This window comes from Oncorhynchus clarkii, chromosome 11 (genome assembly GCF_045791955.1).
Source record: "Oncorhynchus clarkii lewisi isolate Uvic-CL-2024 chromosome 11, UVic_Ocla_1.0, whole genome shotgun sequence".
In the NCBI taxonomy this organism is placed as follows: Eukaryota; Metazoa; Chordata; class Actinopteri; order Salmoniformes; family Salmonidae; genus Oncorhynchus; species Oncorhynchus clarkii.
The window spans coordinates 17,540,651-17,550,650 of record NC_092157.1 but is presented as its reverse complement, the minus strand read 5'-3'; the positions used below and the strand labels follow the sequence as shown (position 1 = coordinate 17,550,650).

The window sequence follows — 10,000 nt, the reverse complement described above, 5'->3', positions numbered from 1 at the left end:
CATGTCTCCATCTGTCTCCATCTCTGTCTCAGTCCATGTCTCCATCTGTCTCCATCGCTGTCTCCATCTCTATCTCCATCTCTGTCTCCATCTCTGTCTCAGTCCATGTCTCCATCTCTGTCTCAGTCCATGTCTCCATCTCTGTCTCCATCGCTGTCTCCATCTCTATCTCCATCTCTGTCTCAGTCCATGTCTCCATCTCTGTCTCCATCGCTGTCTCCATCTCTATCTCCATCTCTGTCTCAGTCCATGTCTCCATCTCTGTCTCAGTCCATGTCTCCATCTGTCTCCATCGCTGTCTCCATCTGTATCTCCATCTGTTTCCATCTCTGTCTTTGTCTCTGTCTTTGTCTCTGTCTCCATCTGTCTCAGTCCATGTCTCCATCTGTATCTCCATCTGTCTCCATCGCTGTCTCCATCTCTATCTCTGTCTCCATCTGTATCTCCATCTGTCTCCATCGCTGTCTCCATCTCTATCTCCTTCTCTGTCTCCATCTCTGTCTCAGTCCATGTCTCCATCTGTCTCAGTCCATGTCTCCATCTGTATCTCCATCTGTCACCATCGCTGTCTCCATCTCTATCTCTGTCTCCATCTGTATCTCCATCTGTCTCCATCGCTGTCTCCATCTCTGTCTCCATCTCTATCTCCATCTCTATCTCAGTCCATGTCTCCATCTCTGTCTCCATCTCTGTCTCCATCTCCATCTGTCTCCATCTCTGTCTCCATCGCTGTCTCCATCTCTTTCTCACTCGATGTCTCCATCTCTGTCTCAGTCCATGTCTCCATCTGTCTCCATCGCTGTCTCCATCTCTATCTCCATCTCTGTCTCCATCTCTGTCTCAGTCCATGTCTCCATCACTGTCTCAGTCCATGTCTCCATCTGTCTCCATCGCTGTCTCCATCTGTATCTCCATCTGTCTCCATCGCTGTCTCCATCTCTATCTCTGTCTCCATCTCTGTCTCAGTCCATGTCTCCATCTCTGTCTCAGTCCATGTCTCCATCTGTCTCCATCTCTGTCGCCATCTCTGTCTCAGTCCATGTCTCCATCTCTGTCTCAGTCCATGTCTCCATCGCTGTCTCCATCGCTGTCTCCATCTCTATCTCCATCGCTGTCTCCATCTCTATCTCCATCTCTGTCTCCATCTCTGTCTCAGTCCATGTCTCCATCTGTCTCCATCGCTGTCTCCATCTGTATCTCCATCTGTCTCTATCGCTGTCTCCATCTCTATCTCTGTCTCCATCTCTGTCTCAGTCCATGTCTCCATCTCTGTCTCAGTCCATGTCTCCATCTGTCTCCATCTCTGTCTCCATCTCTGTCTCAGTCAATTGTCTCCATCGCTGTCTCCATCTGTATCTCCATCTGTCTCCATCGCTGTCTCCATCTCTGTCTCCATCTCTGTCTCCATCTCTGTCTCCATGTCTGTCTCAGTCCATGTCTCCATCTCTGTCTCAGTCCATGTCTCCATCTCTGTCTCAGTCCATGTCTCCATCTGTCTCCATCTCTGTCTCAGTCCATGTCTCCATCTCTGTCTCAGTCCATGTCTCCATCTCTGTCTCCATCTCTGTCTCAGTCCATGTCTCCATCTGTCTCCATCGCTGTCTCCATCTCTATCTCCATCTCTGTCTCCATCTCTGTCTCAGTCCATGTCTCCATCTCTGTCTCAGTCCATGTCTCCATCTGTCTCCATCTCTGTCTCAGTCCATGTCTCCATCTGTCTCCATCGCTGTCTCCATCTCTATCTCCATCTCTGTCTCCATCTCTGTCTCAGTCCATGTCTCCATCTCTGTCTCAGTCCATGTCTCCATCTCTGTCTCCATCGCTGTCTCCATCTCTATCTCCATCTCTGTCTCAGTCCATGTCTCCATCTCTGTCTCCATCGCTGTCTCCATCTCTATCTCCATCTCTGTCTCAGTCCATGTCTCCATCTCTGTCTCAGTCCATGTCTCCATCTGTCTCCATCGCTGTCTCCATCTGTATCTCCATCTGTTTCCATCTCTGTCTTTGTCTCTGTCTTTGTCTCTGTCTCCATCTGTCTCAGTCCATGTCTCCATCTGTATCTCCATCTGTCTCCATCGCTGTCTCCATCTCTATCTCTGTCTCCATCTGTATCTCCATCTGTCTCCATCGCTGTCTCCATCTCTATCTCCTTCTCTGTCTCCATCTCTGTCTCAGTCCATGTCTCCATCTGTCTCAGTCCATGTCTCCATCTGTATCTCCATCTGTCACCATCGCTGTCTCCATCTCTATCTCTGTCTCCATCTGTATCTCCATCTGTCTCCATCGCTGTCTCCATCTCTGTCTCCATCTCTGTCTCCATCTCTGTCTCAGTCCATGTCTCCATCTGTCTCCATCTCTGTCTCCATCTCTATCTCCATCTCTGTCTCCATCTCTGTCTCAGTCCATGTCTCCATCTGTCTCCATCTCTATCTCCATCGCTGTCTCCATCTCTGTCTCAGTCCATGTCTCCATCTGTCTCCATCTCTATCTCCATTGCTGTCTCCATCTCTATCTCCATGTCTGTCTCCATCTCTGTCTCAGTCCATGTCTCCATCTGTCTCCATCGCTGTCTCCATCTGTATCTCCATCTGTCTCCATCGCTGTCTCCATCTCTATCTCCATCTCTGTCTCCATCTCTGTCTCCATCTCTGTCTCCATCTCTGTCTCAGTCCATGTCTCCATCTCTGTCTCAGTCCATGTCTCCATCTGTCTCCATCGCTGTCTCCATCTGTATCTCCATCTGTTTCCATCTCTGTCTTTGTCTCTGTCTTTGTCTCTGTCTCCATCTCTGTCTCTGTTCCTGTCTTCGTCTCTGTCTCCATCTCTGTCTTCATCTCTGTCTCATCTCTGTCTCCGTCTCTGTCTTCGTTCCTGCCTTTGTCTCCGTCCCTGTCTTCGCCTCTGTCTCCATCTTTATCTCTATCTCCGTCCCTGTCTTTGTCTCTGTCTCCATCTTTATCTCTATCGCCGTCCCTGTCTTTGTCTCTGTCTTGTCCGTCTCTCAATTGGTACAATACATTTTCATCTTAGAATTGATCAAAGCAAAAAACTAATGATAATCACAACTAATGATGAGCATCTCCTCTCTGTCTGTCTGTCTGTCTGTCTGTCTGTCTGTCTGTCTGTCTGTCTCGCTCTCTCTATCTCTCTCTCTCTCTCTCTCTCTCTCTCTCTCTCTCTCTCTCTCTCTCTCTCTCTCTCCTTAGCGTAATCTGTCACTCTCTTGTGTGGAGTCACACTCCTTCACAGTTTTCTTCAACGCTACCAGCTTCCTGCAGCTCCCGGGAAGAGCCAACCAGGATGTAGTATCATTGGGGTTCCAGTTCCGCACGTGGAACGCTGATGGACTCCTCCTCTTCAGTAACCTTGATGATGGAACGCTTGAGATTGCCCTTGACGACGGGAAGGTTGGCGTTCACTTCAACGTGACACAGATGAAGAACACCAGGATAGACATATCATCAGGTAGAAAATAATACACACACAGACGTACACACCCATCACAGACGTTGTGTGTCTCCAATCCTGCCATCTTGGTAGCGATGATGATTGCCTCTAACAACTAATGACTAATTAGCAATAATCAGACGGCAGTATATCAAGGTCGTTCCTGTGGTTACACCGCACGTTGTTTTGATGCTGTTGTCAAGGAGGAGACACTGATGGTTCGCTAATTACATGATTGTGTGTGTAAAGTGTGAAAATATGTTGTTTTTTATACACTTGTCTGCCTTGAGAGGAGATACTTAAAAACGAAACACTAGAGACTCTAGACTGCAAGGTTAACACACTAAACCTTCCAACTCTAATGTGATCGATGAAATCTCCCTCCCTCTCTCTTCCTTCCTCATTCTCTCTCTTAATTCAATTCAATAGACTTTATTGACATGGCAAGTGAAATGACTTACATTGTTAAAGTACACATATAACCGTGGTCAGACCAACAGCAATAATACAATCATTTAAAAAATTAATAATAATGGAATGGTAATGGAAATTATGAACTTTAAAAGCAACTACAACAACAATAGTAATGACAATACAAATACATAGATGACTGAAAAGCAACATGGCATGGTATGAAAGCCCCCCAAAATACTGTTGTTACATTTGTGCTTTTCACCGGCTGTGAAAGAGGCCACATATTTAGCTTTTCACACAATAAATACTTTTATAGATTCAAATTCTTTGTAATGAATGATCATTTTGGGAAAGAAAGATTCTCTTCGCTCTGAGTATTTGTCACAGTGTAATAGGAAATACAGCTCTGTCTCTACCTATAACGATTCAGGTAAGACCAGAGTGCAGACTGTGTTGAAGTAACAATGTTTGTTACAGCAACAGGGGCAGGCAAACGACAGGTCAAGGCAGGCAGGGGTCGATAATCCAGAGGTGGGGCAAAGGTACAGGTCGGCAGGTGGGCTCAGGGTCAGGGGCAGGCAGAGTGGTCAGGCAGGCAGGCTCAGGGTCAGGGGCAGGCAGAGTGGTCAGGCAGGTGGGCTCAGGGTCAGGGGCAGGCAGGCGGGCTCAGGGTCAGGGACAGGCAGAGTGGTCAGGCAGGTGGGCTCAGAGTCAGGGGCAGGCAGAGTGGTCAGGCAGGTGGGCTCAGGGTCAGGGACAGGCAGAGTGGTCAGGCAGGTGGGCTCAGAGTCAGGGGCAGGCAGAGTGGTCAGGCAGGTAGGCTCAGGGTCAGGGGCAGGCAGAGTGGTCAGGCAGGTGGGCTCGGAGTCAGGGACAGGCAGAGTGGTCAGGCAGACAGGCTCAGGGTCAGGGGCAGGCAGAGTGGTCAGGCAGGTGGGCTCAGGGTCAGGGGCAGGCAGAGTGGTCAGGCAGGTGGGCTCAGGGTCAGGGACAGGCAGAGTGGTCAGGCAGGTGGGCTCAGAGTCAGGGGCAGGCAGAGTGGTCAGTCAGGGCCAGGCAGAGTGGGCTCTCAGGGTCAGGGGCAGGCAGAGTGGTCAGGCAGGTGGGCTCGGAGTCAGAACAGGCAAGGGTCAAAACCAGGAGGGTGAGAAAAGAGAGACTGGAAATAGCAGAAGCTGAGACACAAAACGCTGGTTGACTTGAACGAACAAGATGAACTGGCACAGACAGATAGAAAACACAGGTATAAATACCCAGGGGATAAGTGGTGAAGATGGGCAACCCCTGGAGGGGGGTGGAGACAAGCACAAGGACAGGTGAAACAGATTAGGGCGTGACAGTACCTCTCCCCTGGAGCAGAGTGAGCACGTCCTGTCCTCTCTGTGCAGCCAGGTTTGTCTATGACAACCTGTCTCTATGACCAGGCTGTGCTCACTGAGTCTACATAGTTAGTGTTTTCCTCAGACACAGTGGTCAGATGTGCATTTCGTTACACTCACATTAACATCTGCTAACCATGTGTATGTGACCAATAAAATATGATTTGATTCGATCATCACTGTGTACCATCTGTTTAGAGACAAATAGCATTAAAGTTTACTTCGATTTTTTTGTGGTCTTTCCAATAGGTGTTATATATATATATATATATATATATTTGCTTTGTTATAATTTGGTTGGGCCAGATTTTCTGAGTGCTGTCCTGAGGCTCTATGGGCTTGGCTTGGGTTAGTGAACTGAGCCTCAGAACCAGCTGGCTGAGAGGTTTCTTCTCTTGTTCCATCTGTTGACATTATAGGGCTGTGTGATGAAATGTTTTGGGGTCCCTTGTTTTTAGATGGTTGTATGGCTCTTTTTTTCAATTTGAATGAGGAGGGGGTATTGGCCCAATTCTGCTCTACATGTGTTATCTGGAGTTTTTATCTGCACTTGTAATATACTCTTGCAAAACTCTGCATGCAGTATTTCAATTGGATGTTTGTCCCATTTGGTCAACACGTTATTGGAGAGTGGACCCCATATTTCACTGCCATATCCAGCAATTGGTTCTATAACTTCTAGGTTTTTTGTTGTTGCCAGATCCTAATTGGAATTTCGATTTTAATGTTCCTTTCAATGAAATAGAATGCTCTTCATGCTTTGTCTCTTGGCTCATTCACAGCCATGCGAAAGCTATCTGTGTTGCTGATATTTAGTCCTAGATACATGTAGTGTCCAAATATAATTTGTATTTGTGATATCCAGACCTCTTTTGGAATATAATTATATTCAAGGCTTTAAAGTTGACTGTCAGAGCCCAGGTCTGGCTGCAGATGATCTAGGTGCTGCTGTAGCCCCTCCTTAGTAGGAGACAGCAGCACCAGGTCATCTGCGTACAGTAGACACTTGATTTCAGTGTTGTGTAGGGTGAGACCAGGCAGATTCTTCTAATGTTTTTGCCAATTCATTAATGTAGATAGTTTTAGACTAATTGAGCAACTCTGTTTCACTCCATGTCACTGAGAGAAGAAGTCTGTTTGCTTGTTGGCAATTTTACCCAAACATGTATTTTTTAGTGTACATTGATTTAATAACACCATATGTTGTTCCTTCAATACTGCTTTGTATTCGTTTATTTAAAACATACCTTCAAATTGAGCCAAATGCAGTTAGAGTGTGGAGGGTATAATGTGGTCTTTTGTGGTTGACTTGTTTGTCAGTTAGAGTGTGGAGGGTATAATGTGGTCTCTTGTGGTTGACTTGTTTGTCAGTTAGAGTGTGGAGGGTATAATGTGGTCTCTTGTGGTTGACTTGTTTGTCAGTTAGAGTGTGGAGGGTATAATGTGGTCTCTTGTGGTTGACTTGTTTGTCAGTTAGAGTGTGGAGGGTATAATGTGGTCTTTTGTGGTTGACTTGTTTTTCATTTAGAGTGTGGAGGGTATAATGTGGTCTCTTGTGGTTGACTTGTTTGTCAGTTAGAGTGTGGAGGGTATAATGTGGTCTCTTGTGGTTGACTTATTTGTCAGTTAGAGTGTGGAGGGTATAATGTGGTCTCTTGTGGTTGACTTGTTTGTCAGTTAGAGTGTGGAGGGTATAATGTGGTCTCTTGTGGTTGACTTGTTTGTCAGTTAGAGTGTGGAGGGTATAATGTGGTCTCTTGTGGTTGACTTGTTTGTCAGTTAGAGTGTGGAGGGTATAATGTGGTCTCTTGTGGTTGACTTGTTTGTCAGTTAGAGTGTGGAGGGTATAATGTGGTCTCTTGTGGTTGACTTGTTTGTCAGTTAGAGTGTGGAGGGTATAATGTGGTCTCTTGTGGTTGACTTGTTTGTCAGTTAGAGTGTGGAGGGTATAATGTGGTCTCTTGTGGTTGACTTGTTTGTCAGTTAGTGTGGAGGGTATAATTGTGCAGTGTTGTGTATTCATGGATGCCAAGGGAAGCCAGGCTTCCCCCAAAAATGTACCTAGAAAAAAAGAAAATTATTTATCTTTCATCTCTCTGTGTTTCATAATCTTCCTTCAATTCGCAAAAGGCTAAATGTATCTCAACGGCGGAGGCATCCGAGCGAGCGAAACATTTCCCCTCTGTCTCTGTGTGTGTAGGCCATCTATCTGATGCCATCTGGTCATAACGAGTATGACATTGTTCCCGCCCATAGCATTGAATGCAAGGGAAGCCAACAAGCATTTGGCCTCCCTTTATACATGTTTTTATAAAATAATAGCCAATCAGCGTTGAGCTAAACTGTGTGAGCTCAACTGTGAATGGGTGAATGGTCATGGCAGAGCAAAAAAAAGTGTCTAGGGAACTCCAATCAAAAAAAACTCCTATCAAAAAAAGGTGTTTGGTGTCACTCCTATCAGAAAAAGGTGATTGGTGCCACTCCTATCAAAAAAAGGTGTTTGGTGCCACTCCTATCAAAAAAAGGTGATTGGTGCCACTCCTATCAGAAAAAGGTGTTTTGTGTCACTCCTATCAAAAAAAGGTGATTGGTGCCACTCCTATCAAATCGCAACTAGCGCCTACGTCCTTGATAGAAACAACTTGAATTGTTGCGTTTCATTGTGCTGGTGTCCTCTGGAGGCTATCTAGCTAGCTAGCTAAAATTGGCCCCCCATGGATGGAGATGGGGGATTTGGACTTGTGGTTTTTCGTCAACATGAAAGAGAGGAGGAGGGCACTGGCTTTTCTCTACAAGTAGGGGGAGTCAACATGTTTTTTCTACTTGCATTAAGGTGCACACACACACACACACACACACACACACACAGAAATCAGAACCATGGACAACCACATACTATTTAGCTTACGTTGATTGGACTAAATTGTTTTTGCTATCTTTTAATTGTCACTGTATTAGATGAAGCATATGTGATTTGATGATGTTGAAATGTTGAAGTTGAAATGGAGCTGGAATAGCGGCGGCGGCTCCTGTTTTCTTTGTGACTTGTGGTAACTCTCCGTGGTTCTAAATCATTCGATGTTAAGTAGTCATTAACTTGCTTGACGATGCTGTAGGTCATGTAACTGTTTGTTCCATGCAATATGCTCTGTGGACTTCACCGGACAGATGTTGCTCTCCGGTTCTGTGGGGAAACGAAGGTGTAGTTAAATTGTATTAAGCCTCTGTGTCTTCTTATTGTCTCTGCCTTTAGGCCTGTATACAGTATATATATATATCGTTTGTCAGTTAGAGTGTGGAGGGTATAAATGTGGTCTGTTGTGGTCATTTGGTAAAACTCCAATCTGATTTATCTTCAGTCCGTTATGCTCATCAAGGTCATGATGTAGTCTGCTATTTATGATACTGCACAGACTTTTCCCCAAGTTGCTGTTACTGCATATTCCTCTGTAATTATTTGACTCAGATTTTTCCACATTTTTATAGATTGGTATGATCAATCCTTGGTTCCAAATATCTGGGGCAATACCTGCAGTGAGGATCATTTTGAAAAGTTTTGGTATAGCCAGTTTGAACTTGTGATTTGTGTAGTTGATCATTTAATTTAAATACCATCAGCACCACAGGCCTTTTTGGGTAGCATAGTTTTCCCAATAATTATTGTTCTGTAATTGGGGTATCCATAGGATTCTGGTAGTCTTTGACTGCTGATGCAAGGATTTTTTATTCTATTATTTATTTATTTTATTTAACTAAGCAGTTCAGTTTAGAACAAATTCTTATTCACAATGACGGCCTACCAAAAGGCCTGCAGGGACGGAGGCCTAGGATTTTTTTTTAAACAACCAAAAAACAATATAAGTATAGGACAAAACACACAACAAGAGCGACAACACAACACTACACAAAGAGAGACCTATAAAACAACAACATAGCAAGGTAGCAACACAACATAACAACAACATGGTAGCAACACAACATGGTGGCAGCACAAAACATGTTGCAAACATTATTGGGCACAGTCAGAACAACACATCACACAAAGCAGCCACAACTGTCAGTAAGAGTGTCCATGATTGAGTCTTTGAATGAAGAGATTGAGATAAAACTGTTCCAGTCGCTAGCTGCAGCGAACTGAAAAGAGGAGCGACCCAAGGATGTGTGTGCTTTGGGGACCTTTAACAGAATGTGACTGGCAGAACAGCTGTTATATGTGGAGGATGAGGGCTGCAGTAGATATCTCTGGTAGGGGGGAGTGAGGCCTAAGAGGGTTTTATAAATAGCCATCAACCAGTGGGTCTTGCAACGGGTATACAGAGATGACCAGTTTACAGAGGAGTATAGAGTGCAGTGATGTGTCCTATAAGGAACATTGGTGGTAAATCTGATGGCCGAATGGTAAAGAACATTTAGCCGCACGAGAGCAAGCTTACCTGCCGATCTATAAGTTATGTCTCCGTAATCTAGCATGGGTAGGATGGTCATCTGAATCAGGGTTAGTTTGTCAGCTGGGGTAAAAGAGGAGCGATTACGACCAAGTCTAGATCTAACTTTAACCTGCAGCTTTGATATGTGCTGAGAGAAGGACAGTGCACCGTCTAGCCATACTCACAAGTACTTGTATGAGGTGACTACCTCAAGCTCTAAACCCTCAGATGTAGTTATCACACCTGTGGGAAGAAGGGCATTCTTGTTACCAAACCACATGACCTTTGTTTTGGAGGTGTTCAGATCAAGGAAAAGGGTAGAGAAAGCTTGTT

The 10,000-nt window shown here is 45.2% G+C and overlaps 1 protein-coding gene across 1 annotated transcript in view; it reads left to right on the top strand.

Annotated features, from left to right (window-relative positions):
• The window catches only part of LOC139420310 (contactin associated protein 2a), a 264,488-nt gene that overhangs the window by 134,159 nt on the left and 120,329 nt on the right, over positions 1-10,000 (top strand). Inside the window, exon 9 of the mRNA XM_071170257.1 lies at positions 3,207-3,465. Coding sequence (XP_071026358.1) covers positions 3,207-3,465 — 259 coding nt within the window. The remainder of the gene's footprint in view (positions 1-3,206; positions 3,466-10,000) is intronic.